The sequence below is a fragment of the Cotesia glomerata genome, linkage group LG10, assembly GCF_020080835.1.
Source record: "Cotesia glomerata isolate CgM1 linkage group LG10, MPM_Cglom_v2.3, whole genome shotgun sequence".
NCBI classification, from domain to species: domain Eukaryota; kingdom Metazoa; phylum Arthropoda; class Insecta; order Hymenoptera; family Braconidae; genus Cotesia; species Cotesia glomerata.
In genome coordinates, this window is record NC_058167.1 from 10,529,704 (window position 1) to 10,543,361 (window position 13,658).

A 13,658-nucleotide genomic window follows, 5' to 3' on the forward strand; every position below is an offset into this window, starting at 1 on the left:
TGATGATTTTAAGAATTTTTTTAACAAGTAAATTATAGTAAAAAAAAATTAAAAATGTAATTTTTAATAAATAATTTTTTGGAACAAATTTATTTGTTCCAAAAAATTAAAAAATTGTCCAGTGACTGCTAAATCTTCAATGTCATCTAAATTTAATAACATTAAAGTTAGCTATCACTTGACAATTTTTTAATTTTATTTAACAAAAAAATTTTTTCCAAAAAATTATTTTTAAAAAATTGTATTTTTTATTTTTTTTTAATTTCTAAATGTCAATTTTTTTTTCTTATTTTTTTTGGCCATAATTTATTTGTTATAAAATCTTTAAATATGTGCTACATTAATTTTCATCTGAATGTATCAATGAAAATTAATTTAGCAGACATTTAACAATTTTTAGAATTTTTTTAACAAATAAATATGAAAATTAAATTAACCAAGATGTGAAAATTTTTATAATTATTTTTATTGAAAAAATTGTTACTATAAAATTAAAAGAAAAAATTGCACATGTAGAAAATTTGAAAAGTTATACGTGCAATATTTTTAAATTATTTTTTTACTTGCAATTTAATTGTTAAAAAAAATAGAAAAATTTTTGAACGTCGGCTAACTTTAGTATCATCAAATAAATTATGGAAAAAAAAAAAAAATTGATTTATAAAAATTTAAAAAAATAAAAAATGCAATTATTTTTTATAAATAATTTAATTGTTAAATAAAATTAAAAATTAGTCAAGTGACAGCTAACTTTAATGTCATAATTTATCATCATATAAAAAAAAAATTATTTCTTTTTAAAAATTTAATCATGTCTTCTTAAATTTAATAATAATAACAATAAACAAAAATTAAAATTACCGCGCGTAAAAATACCCATGCGCAAGATTCTGCGCAGAATTTAAAAAAAAGTAGTGGCGCCATTACGTCGTTCCGCGCAATAGAACCGGGCCCCCACTCCAAGCTTGTAATGTTGTCATTGTCAGTGACCAGTCCAGTCGGTTTCGGTATTGGCTATTGTAGCCTGTCTTATTTCGGTGATTCCAAGTATTAAAGTGTAAATTCTTAAAATTGAAATTTAATTAAAAGTAACTAAAAAACAATAACAATAATATTTATGTTAATAATTGTGAATTTCCGTGAAAAGTTATCACAGTGACTCACAAATGTGTGTTGGATGATTAAAAAACAGTGAATATTATAAATAATAAAAAAACTCTGTCAACAATAGCAGGTGAGGATAAAAATACTAAAAATTACCATACATACATACATCTACATATGATCCTGAATATAATGTACAATAATAATAACTGTAAGTAAATAAAATAAGACGCACAAGCTTTTTTAAAATTACAATGTATAAAGAAGTATATTGTCTTTATATTTATGTGGATATACACAAAAGACACCAATAGTAATGCATGATTCCATACAATGTCCGTATACATAAATATATGACACTGCAGATACAAGCGTATCTACCAAGTATACAATCTGAGGCACGCGGATACGCTTCTTATGTTTTATTATATAATTTATAATAATAATATAATAACATAAAAATATTTCAGAACCGTGAGATTAATTTATTGCCTGTTTGCGTTCACGTTTGTCATCGGATTCGTCATCCCGAGTGTTTATAACATCATCATCTTGATCATCATTATAATTTATCTCTTCGTTAGCGTCAACATCATCTTCAGCTTGAACAATTTCTTTACGCTGGAATCTGATTGGTTGCAGGCTGCTCCACTGGAGAAAACTGAGCTCTCGTCGACGAGCTTGGGTCTCTTCGTCGATCTTGTTAAGAAGAATAGGACCAGTGACCATCATTATGATCGCTCCCAGGGGCGCCAGAAACAGAATAGATACCACTGACATCCTGACGATATCCGTAGCCAGGAACATTATTTCTGGATGGTCAATCTGTCCAGCACTCTCAAGTGCCAACGGCGCCAGTGTGGCCTGAAATCATCCCCAGTTTATTTGGTATGTACTTTGCTCTGTTATACTATTTTATATTCATGATTTGTAATTAATAATTGATAATTGATGATGACAATTAATAATTAAGCGGTATAAAGTAGTATGCTAAACACGGAATTATTTACCGAGTGGGCACACAGCAGGGAGCGGATAAAAATTAAAAAGGTTTAAATGGAACGCGGAAAATCGATAGAGCTATATAACACCGAGTGAAAAAGCAATTAATATGTTAGCGTGTATGTTAGTTTACTCAATTGCACTGAGCTTCGTTGGCTCTATATTCTATTTTAATTGATATGCTATGTATTCTAATTGACATTTATTCATTTTATCTATAGCCACCCAGATAGATAATTAAATATGTAGGTGAGTAGGTACCTCAACCTCTAACTGGACTGTTCATTTTTAATAGTCATGGTAATTAATAATGACTGATAATTTATTTACCTGGAGGCTGCCTTTTGGTAGCCACGCCAATGCTACAAATATCCGTTCTTTCATGGTGAAGTCGGTTCCTTGGGTGGAGAGAATCGCGGTCGAGCCTCGTATCTGCGAAAATAAAAGTTTTGTTAAATAAAGGGGGGAAGTCTTTTGGTAAATTTTAATGTTTTTTCAAATAAAATTTAGTACAATAAAACAAAATTTTTAAGGCAAACACAATAAGAAATTTCTCCAAGTGTAAGCTTATAGTAAATTAATTATTTTTTAATTTAAGGGGGAAGTCCATGCAAAAGCCTCAAAATTGGTCATTTTTTAAAAATATGTTTTAAAGGTGATAAAATAATTTTATTGTTTTTAAACTTTAACACAACTTTATTGAACTTTTCTAGAGTACAAAAGTAATTTTTTTTTTCCTTTCAAAATGGCGACTCAGGATAATTTTTTGTTTGCTGCCTCCGATGCGAGGTCCCAAACTGCTCTATTTATCACTCATTAACCATTGATTTGAAAGAAAAAAATTTAAGTGTTTTCTTTTTAGAACAGATTAACGGAAAGGATAAACCTTTAAAATTGAAAAAAAAGTATAAAATTTAATATAAAATAATCCTTTGAAAAAAAAGTCAGAATTTGGGGCTATTTTTTTGACATTTTTGACCTCAAAAAAGTATTTTATCAACGCAAAATATCTGAAATTTTAGATTTATCCTTCCGGTAGTAATATAGAGAAAGGCCTCATCAAATTTCAAACAAATCGATCAATAAATTTTTGAGTTACAACACGAGCAGTTTATTAAAATACAGTTTAGAGATAATCGCGTTTAAAGTTATAGTACGCATTACAATACGCACTCCGGCCGCTTCATTATAATAGCTATAATTTCGTCAATATTTGAGATTTTATTTTTTCCTCTCGTCAGTACTCAACATACTACACTGATAGAAGGATTTAGTTCTATTTAATAAGATTTAGTAACAGATACTAAATGATTTAGTAACAAACCTTTCATTACCAAATATTTAGTAATAAGTACCAAACCATTTAGTTCCACCAAATAATTATTTAGTAGTATTTAACAAATGATTTATTGGTACTCAATAAATCGTTTATTGGTATCAAAGAAATTAATTTTTAACTAATTTTAGCGTGTGACCTAACTTTTTAACTTAAAATAAATCAAAATAAATAATTTTAAGTATAAATATAAGGTATTATAAAGAAAAGAATCTCATTAAATTATATTTTTTGTTTGAGACATTTATAAAATTTAAAATTAAACAAGTTTTTAACATATCATTAATAGACAAATTGAAAAATGTTAACTAAACTCCATTGAGAAAAGACATAAATAGAAGACATTTATTGGGAGTATGGGTGTTTTTAAAGGTTTAATAAATCTCCCAAAATCGAGCTGAATAAAATAATCTGAGTCAGTGAATAGGTTATGTACCACATAAACATTGAAATTAAAACATAGCCATCTACCGACAATACTTGCCAAAGAAATATTTAGTACCTGTTACTAAATATTATTTGGTTGAAATAAATATTTATTTCCACGTAATAAGGTTTTGTTCATATAAAGAAATCATTTATTAAACTGTAACAAATAATATTGATGGGTACAAAATATTTGTTTTTCCCAAATAAATGAATAAAAATTTTGTTACTAAATCAGTTTAGTACTCCGTACTAAATCCTTCTATCAGTGTATATTTTCAGATTATTGAAAAAAAAAAAAATTGATTTTTTGAAAATTAAAAAATTTTAAATTCTAAAATCGATGATGATGGTGTGCGTTAAATATAGAGTTGTTAATATAAAGGTTATGTGTTGAAGGGCAAAGTAACGGTTCAGCCATTGTCAGGATGGTATAGTTTTGTAGTAAAGCAAGAGAGAAGAGAGAAAAAAGAAGAAAGAAGAGTGAAGGTAAAGAACAATATAATCCGGTGGAGAGAAAAAGAAGAAATGGAAGAAGCTATACTATGGATGGATACGTATGAATACGTATAAGGGAGTGAGATGAAAAAAAACCCACGGCAGCAGCTGTATGGGGTAGGTAATGGCCTGGAGCATATACAATACACTGTATTGGTGAGTAGTAGTGTGGAGTGTGGAGTGTGGAGTAAGAGAGACTTGACGCCCATATTTCTGCTCCTTGCAATACGTTTTGAATTATACACACTGAGCAGGATGGGTTTGCGCTTATAATTCCCATGGGTGATATATAGCCGTAAATCGATGACACGCGACTGGTATGCTACTGTTTTGTGTCGGTGATGCTCTATAATACTCACCAGGAGCCCCAGGAGAATACAGGAAATATGGAGCCCAAATCGCTGTGACGACCATAGCGTTAAGTCCATTTCGGCACCAATTACTCCCAGCAGGACAGGCTGCATAAAGTGCCATATGAAGAAGAGCGTTTTTTGGAATGGCCTTACGTTGAAGGGATTCCCAGAAAGCTGCTTCCATATAGTACTTGCGACAAATGACATACACATTGTAGCTAGATAACCACCGCCGGTTTCAGTCATCATACTTGCCCCAGAAGTGAACATTAACGAGCCTATTATCAGACCCGCTATGCGATAAAATGTTACGTATTTCTGGAAAAAATTGTTTTGTTAGTATAATCGTCGGTGAATTTTTTATAGAGAGAAAAAATATGGATGTTGGATAAAAATTTAGTACACGGAAAAAAGTAAACTGTAATAAATAATATTCGATTTATAATAAGTAATGATCTACTGCTAAAAATTACCATTTTAAACAGTAAAATTGTGATTTTAATAATCACTATGTAATATTTATCATTTAAATGCTACAATTTATTCTTTACATGGAAGAAATTTCTATTGCAAACAGTAATATTCGCTATGTAAATGTCTAAAATGTTAAAGTATAATAATTAAGAATTTTGACTTTGATATTTATCATTTCGTACCTAAAAAATAATCGCATGATATGTAAAAAGTATAAAATAAAGTTAGTAAATTTCTAATACAAGCAACGTTAATACTTACAAAGTAAAATGGTAAATTTTAAACGGAACGCTAAAAATCAAACTGTAGTTATTGACTTGCTTGGACTGGTAAAATATATATTTTAAGAGTAGAATTTTTACTGTTTCAAATGTTAAATTCTCCCAGAGTGAGACCCCTTTCTCCTCATCTGAATTCCCCTTCTTCTCATAATACGGACTATATATTGAAATGACAATTTTTACTGTTTGAAACTGTAATTTTTTAAGATGAGAGAGTCATTATTTACTATAGTGACAGCTATTAATCACTTATTTTCGATATTAAATTATAAATTAATATAAAGCATCTCTTGGCAAATTATCAAGTTAATGGCGTTAGTTGTGTGCAATTTCTACTATTGTTATAATAATAATTATTATTATTTTTTTATTTTTGTCAATTACTATTGTTTTTTTTTTTTGGGTTGCAATTGCTAACACATCAATGGTCTACTAATTTAGCAGTCTATCTATTAAATTACTGTACTATTTATAAGTCATCTTGTTATAAATTACAATTTTTTTATATACTAACTGCTGTAAATATTAACCCTGTTAATGGCTTAAGCTGTTGGGTTTGTTTAAATAAATAAATAAATTGTGGCTTTTACACTTTCTACATTAAGTTTTGTAATATTTATATTTTTGTCACCCCGATGTCCGTCGTACTGTTCGAAACTATAAAAATTAACCGGAATCCGAGTGAATTTTACAGTTTACTTTTTCCCGTGTATGATTTCATATAAAATACTTTTGTTTATCTAGTTCAAGTCGATTTACTATTATAATTAAATTTAGTAGTTTGAAGGTGTACTAAATTTTTATCGTACAAAGTACCCGCGGGTTATAAGCCCTAGTTGAGGTATTTTGTAATAAAAAAAAAAAAATATCGATAAATTTAGATATTAATTATTGTTTGAGAATATTTTGTATGAAATATTAACAAAAAATGGTTATTTTTACCACAAAGAAAAATAAAATTAAATGTTTAAAATGTAGCAGGATAATAAGGTCTATTTTTGAATAATTAAACTTAAATAATTATATTAATTTTTAAATTATGCTGTAATTAATAATTTTGAAAACTAAAAATGTTTAAACTATCTATTTTTTGTTAATATTAAAAAAAAATTACTTGAATAATAATTAACGTAAAAAATAGTTGATTCAATATATATTTTTCATTTTATCACAAATATTCCTCATCCAAACCGGTGCTTAACTTTTTTCTCAGTGTTTTAAAATTACCCTTAAAATTGAAACAATAACTGCTGTTACGTCGGAATATATAAACTTAAATACTTATGAGTAAAAATATGTAAATAGTTACCGCATTTCGGTGAGGTAAAAAACCAAATATAAATCCTAACGCTACTCCAACTAAAAGTCCAACAACAACGTCCCGTAATCCTCCTGGTATATATTTCCAGAAGTTTTTTTTACCATCTGTATAAAAGAGTACATATTTATTTATAGTAACTAGATGTATGAAGAGATATATGTAAACATGTAGAGAAGAATAAAATATAAAAGACGTAACTAGGATGATATGAGGTTACCTTCGCTAAACACAAGGGTGAAGCATATTGAGAACATTGAAATCACGTGTATGCTATCAATAGAAGTTGCTGTCGAAAGGATACCAGCCAGATCTTTATCTTCGCCGTAGCCCTTTTCAGCTAATGCCAGTATACAATTGACAGTAACGACGGGTGACAGCCCGGTCATAATTGTTCTGCAAATTACCATTTTCATTTCAATAATGAATAGCTTCGAGCAATGACGTCAAAGCCGGTGTATATATAGATCATTAGCTGATAGCTGATATAATACTGGTAGAGTAATGATAATAATACACACTATTTACTAGCTAGCATACATTTATAATTCCAGATATTATAATTTAATTGAATAATGTGTGGTGTTACCCGGCGAGAAATGACCAATCCCAGGGATACTGAAGAATAAATCTGCTGCAGAGACCAATAATTATTATTTCAAACGTTGACGGAAGAAGTCCTAACATCAGCAGAAAAAGAGGCTGGCTTCTCAATGCAGTGGTTGTCAGCTGGAGACCGCCTCTGATCATCAGGAAAGTTACGCAGAAGGTTCGTATCTTGGTGGTGGTTTTCAAGGGGATGTGGTCGTGAATTTTGTAAAATCCACTGCTCCGGAAAATAATTCCTGCCAGCAGCATACCAAACACTGGCGGTATATGGAGGAACGGGATGTACGTGAGACTCCAACCGAGTGCGTAGGCGACCACCACTAGCCAGAATAAACCGAATAAGGACCCGCCTGGTAGCATTAGCTCACTCATCAGGAAGTACAGTGTTGAATAGGTCACCGCCACTAATATGAGGCTTGTCAATAACCATGACAGACTTGACCAGGTGACGCAATTGTAAGGCACTGTAAAGCAATTCGATATCGGATTGTAGATCCAGATGTATCGAAGTTTTGAGTGGCACCAAACCGCTCTTCCACAACAAGTTTCTTCCTCCGGGTAGCGCCGGGTTTCATCGTCAGGTTGTCTCTGTAATGTACTGATAAATTTTTTGGTGCATTCTGTATTTCATCGATTGGTTGATGTTATTTTATGATACTATTGGTTTAAAAATTAATTTTGTTTAAGAAAAAAATTTTTAAGTATTTTAATATTTTAACTAGCAACTTTGCAGTCACTGTGTGACTGCCGTGACGTTTAAATTATAAATAAACAAAAATTTTGCTTTTAAATAATGACTTTTGTTAAATTGCACTGTATTTGCTTAACTATTGATGTTTTTAAAGATATAAGCTCATCCTGATGTTACACTCATCAAGAGCTTTCATTTGAGTACCCACATGCACTTTGATATATTTTTAATATATACATATATATAATATTTATAAATATGTAAAAAATTGATGTGGGTACTCAAATGAAAGGTCTCGATGTGTAATGCCAGGATGAACTTATATCTTTAAAAATGTCAATAGTTCATAAGATATTTGTTAAAATGCCCTGTACTTTCTTAACTATTGACATTTACAAAGATATAAGCTCATCCTGATAATACACTCATTAAGAGCTTTCATTTGAGTACCCACATGCACTTTGATATATTTTTAATATATACATATATATAATATTTATAAATATGTAAAAAATTGATGTGGGTACTCAAATGAAAGGTCTCCATGAGTTCGATGTCGGCGTGAGCTTATATCTTTAAAAATGTCAATAGTTCTCAAGATACAAGGTCATTTTTTAATTATGTTAAATTTCACTGTACTTTCTTAACTATTGACATTTTTAAAGGTATAAGCTCATTCCAATGTTACACTCATCACGAGCTTTCATTTGAGCATCCACATGTATTTTGATATATTTTTCATATATACATATATATAATATATATATAAATATATGAAAAATTGATGTGGGTACTCAAATGAAAGGTCTCGATGAGTGTAACATCGAGATGAGCTTATATCTTTAAAAACGTCAATAGTTCACAAGATACACGGTCATTTCTTAATTATGTGTCTAGAAATAGAGTATTTTTGAATTCAGTCTAAATACTTATCATATAAATTGAATTTCGGTGAGAATAATATGAAACTTTAAAAAGGCACAATTCAAGTCAAGACCGATTTTATTATATGACTATCCTGAACACAAAATTTTTATTATTCTCTTAATAATATAGATTATTTAGAAGAAAATTCTTGAATGATCTTCAAACTTTTTAAAATTATTTTTTTTTCATTTATAAATAATGTTTTATTATTTTTTTTTTAAATTAAATTAATTTTTTTATCAGTGAAAAAAAATTTCAAAGTGACATTTTTAAAAATTTAAAATAAATCTGTAATTGGAAAAAGGTCACGTAATTGTAATTTCACTGAGAAAATTAGCAATTAAATGTCAGCGATATTAACTTGTAAACTATCGTATTAAAAGGTTAACATTACCAAATTTAACTGGTAATTGACAGCTATAATTAATCCCCGAAATACATCCCAGCAAAATTACTTTATCCAATTACCACAACAATTTTTTTCCAAATTTATCACTAAAAACATAACACAATTATGACATTCCCAGAAAAAAAGCCTTGGGAAGTATCTAATCGTTCTCGAAGCCCTTTTAAATGGTCCCCATAACCAAACCTCGTGATCAATTAACGTGATTAATGTAAGTGTCATATATAAAATAACAAAAAATTTAATAAAAATAAAACACCTGAAATCCTCTTCGACGATATCTATTGTCTCGTTTATTTCAACGGTCACTCGTCGTTCCATTTGATTAGTAATTTAACCAATAAACATTTGTCATTTCATCCTTTATTTAAATATTATTCAATCAATTGTTCCGTCCTCATAATCTCATTTGACATTTAATCAAGCTTCAATTTTTTTTTACTCACACACACACACACACATACATACATATACATGTTTACGTCTTCAGGCATCAACATTTACATCGACAAATTGCAGCAACAGCTGGATGGATTCAACCCTCGTATATTTATAATATCCCGTCAAATCAGGGATAACTGAAAAAAGAAAAAAAAATGAATAACTTGTCGTGGAATATATAAAATAATAAAAGTAAGAGGCAGAGGGACAAATAAGAGGGAAAAGAGTAACTACCTTGAACTTTTCATTTCTTCATCTTCAGCCTCTACAAATTTATTCCGGTATATTTTGTTTTCCATCATTCATCATTCATTTTACATTTATATTTATACCTATATATACATAAATATTTACCTTTCTGTTTATTTAAACTTTTGTTTATTTTTTTAGCAACAATACCACTCGGGTCGTCCTCCCTGCTCAGACTTTATTCGGATTAGGAATCAGGCTTCGTAGTGAAGTTAGTATAGATATATCTCCAAGTCCGGGTGAAATCCCTCGAGTATTCTATCCACTGCGCGCAAGCTTCGTCTTCGTCTTGGCCGTATCCGTAATACCATAGTAATAGTAATAGTAACAGTACTATACTCTCTTCTACAACTTCTACTCTTGTCTATCCACCGTCAGCGGGTGTTGGCGCACCTTTTGGTAGATCCCTCGCGCCGACGCCACCACTTTCACCCACATAACTACATCTCTTTCTCGACAGTGAGAGGCTAAAACCATGCCGACCCCCCTGGGGGCTAACAGTCTTCTCTGAACGCTCGTCGCCGTCGGTGTACCCTCGATATACAATCGCTATTACTAGTAGATAGCTACTAAGATTACACCAACACTACCACGATAATCGTTGAACGTTGCATCGGTAACGTTAGTGTTTTGTGTGTCCTTTCACCCCTATCCAGGTTTAGGGACAGCTCCAAGTCACGTAATTCCTGTTTAATTATTTTCGGATATAACTTTCAACATTTGGGGTTTCCTAAATTGACCGTCACCTGCTTGAGTGTTTTATTTTTTTTATTTACTTTTTATTTTTATTCAATTATGAATGCTAAAGTTGTCACCTGCTGTTAATGTTTCAGAATAAATCCCGTCCTATGTTTATTTAAAACTGATCCTTTGTCCTGGTCCTTTGGATGAGGATAATTTATCAGATCACGTGTCGCAATTCGGAGTTAGTGAATAGACAAAATTGTGCATCAGGAAGATTTAAATTGATGGAGAATGTAATGCTGAAGAGTATCAAGAGAAGAAACGTCAGCGACTATTAAAAAGGTAACTTTTTAAACGTTTTAATTTAATGATAAATTTTAGTCTTAGATATTTTATACTTTACTAAGTAATAGGTAGGAAATATATTTGTCTGGTAGTTATTATACGAGGGATAAATTATGCAGAGGAAGAATAGGAATAAAAGTAGTGGAAAACGTAGGGAGCTTGAGTATAGAATATGAGTGAAATAAACAGAAAAAAAAAAAGGTAAATAAAAAAAGATAAGGGAAGATATTATATGATATGAAGAGAGAATAGAGATGAAGAGAGTGGCACTCAGCAGCATCGAGTAAAATGGAGCCTTTTGAAAGTTTAATATCGCTCAAGTGTACCGTACGAAAACGTCGATATCTATTTTCGTTTTGGGCTAGTGTAGCGCACAAGTCACTACTCTGACAAGTCCGACAAGTGGATTTAAGGTTATTCAACTTACTCATTGATCGTTTTGTTAAGGAGATGATATTATTTTTAGTCTACTACACTTTTACGTTTTTACAACTGAGCTTTATGAAGAAAAGAAAGGGTCAAGAAATTACAGAAACCGGTGATTAGTCCGGCGGTATCATAAGCAGCGTTTATCGGTGTAATAACCTAATACACTAGTACAGTAGAATAAACGGTGTGACGTTGGTAATAATCCGTCAACCCCAGACTCGGCAGTAATGCCCACGGATTGCGATTATGGAAAGATTAACAGCCACTCCTAATTCTGTTTCACCTCCCCTGGTCTGGATCCTCAGTCAGGAAACAGAATAATAATCAAACGGGTTATCGAACAGTGTAATGGAAAATTTGACGACAATCTAATTGAAATCCCTGATAGCTGGCAAGTGCTTTTGGGTTTGGTGGGACTATTAACCACTCGGATAATTTATTTCGAATGATGCAGATTGTGCCCGGCAGCGTCTTGTTAAAAGTAATAAAAAATCTCGAGTCACTGGCTCGGATAGATGCCTGAAGGGGATACCGATATTTATCTGGATACTCTGTGCTATATATGCTGTATAAAATGCTTTTTTTATGGCTAGGCACTAGTCAGGGCAAGGGTCTTATTGCTGGATAGAAGCTACAAGATAAATTCGTGGCAACACGCAAGATATATTAAGCCAGATTTATTCGCCTTGGTTAATAAATCATCCTTCGCTTTTTTTTACCGTTAGAAAATTTTAATAACTTACTTCTTGTTACTATTACGAGCACCACCCTGTAATGACCTTAGAAATTAGGGCAATATGCTGGTATGGTTTGGCTTGTTTGTTATTATACAACCAAGAAACCACTTAGCGTTAAATAGTGATTAATATGCGATCAATATATCGGAATCTGGTTGGCTCAAGCTTTCGGCCGCTATTTAAGCAGCTGGGTATTTTTGTCATTATGTTATTATTATTGTTATTGCGGTTATTATTACTGGTGGTATTGTTATTATTGTTGAGGGTATGGATTATGTTTATGAAAGGCCGGGAAGGCTAAACAATGCTAAATAATTCACTTTTGTTGACACGTTAAGGTTGTAAGAAAGGCGAAAAATTTATTTTAATTCTTTGGGGAAATTAAAAATTTTTATTAAGATAAATAAATGTTTTCTAATTTAAATTGAAAAATTTTTTTAGAATTATTTATTGTATTTATGGAACTATTTTAAGATTTATTCTGATCAATATTGGTTAATTATAAAGTGACACTTTATGTCGCTTCAGTAATCTTCATCAATTATTCAAATCTATCAAAAAATGATCATGTGCAATTAACAAAATGTTTAAAAATTCACTTTGTTAAATTCATATTAAAAGAGATAATAATTTTATATAATTTCAAATTGTTGAGGGAGGGATAAAAAGATTTCAAAGTAGATTACAGTAATTTAAAAAACTGAAATTTATAAAAATAAAAAAAAATAATACTATTGACAAAGCGAATAATAATAATTATCCAATTGGTTAAGTTAAGAGGATGCAAAAAATAAAAAATACTAGTTATATTTACGCATTTATTATTATATTGAATTTTACAATCGCTTTGGGCATTGTAACGAAATAAATAACAAAGATGATGACGGTATAAATGAATATTTAATTTTTAAATTATAATTTAAAACAACCGCGAAAACGAAGAGCAGATTACAATTCAAATAATTTCCGGGTAGTTAAAGGATGCGGTATCAGGAGTTAAAATAGTTGTTAGCGAATCGATTGTAATTTTGTTGGGTATATTTTACAATTGCCTTAGGCGGTGTTACAAAATATATCGCGTATCACGGAATAATAACAAAGTTAAATAACAAATCAAACTTCATTTATAAACTGGTAACAACCCTCGTCTATTGCTTAAACACAGTTTTGCTTTACACATCATGATATTAGACATGTTTAATAATAACTATTTTAACGTTGTAAATTATTCACGTTGAGGGTGAGTTCAGGTATTTAATGTAAAGCTAACTTTAAAGAATTTTTAAAAATTCATTGCAGAATATTGATACTTACTTTTTTTAAATATTTATTTATTTTAAGTGTTAAG

The 13,658-nt window shown here is 30.3% G+C and overlaps 2 protein-coding genes across 5 annotated transcripts in view; one reads left to right on the plus strand and one right to left on the minus strand.

Moving 5' to 3' along the window:
• Positions 1-1,584: 1,584 nt before the first annotated feature.
• Positions 1,585-9,924, minus strand: LOC123273409 (sodium/hydrogen exchanger 9B1-like). Its single transcript, XM_044740807.1, has 7 exons — positions 9,685-9,924; positions 7,382-7,999; positions 7,013-7,188; positions 6,784-6,899; positions 4,726-5,037; positions 2,437-2,538; positions 1,585-1,968 (listed from the first exon to the last, which is right to left on the minus strand). Exons 1-7 carry the CDS (start codon positions 9,744-9,746, stop codon positions 1,585-1,587), a joined length of 1,770 nt encoding a protein of 589 aa, XP_044596742.1. The 5' UTR covers positions 9,747-9,924.
• LOC123272976 overlaps positions 1,858-13,658 on the plus strand; it is a 91,428-nt gene continuing 79,627 nt past the window's right edge. For 2 of the 4 annotated variants that reach the window (XM_044740041.1, XM_044740040.1), the window contains exons 1-2: positions 1,858-1,992; positions 10,949-11,141. The gene's annotated coding sequence lies outside the window, so the exon portion shown is untranslated. Of the gene's footprint in view, positions 1,993-2,068; positions 2,080-10,948; positions 11,142-13,658 lie in introns of those variants that run through there. The other 2 variants (XM_044740039.1, XM_044740036.1) reach the window with 2 other exon arrangements.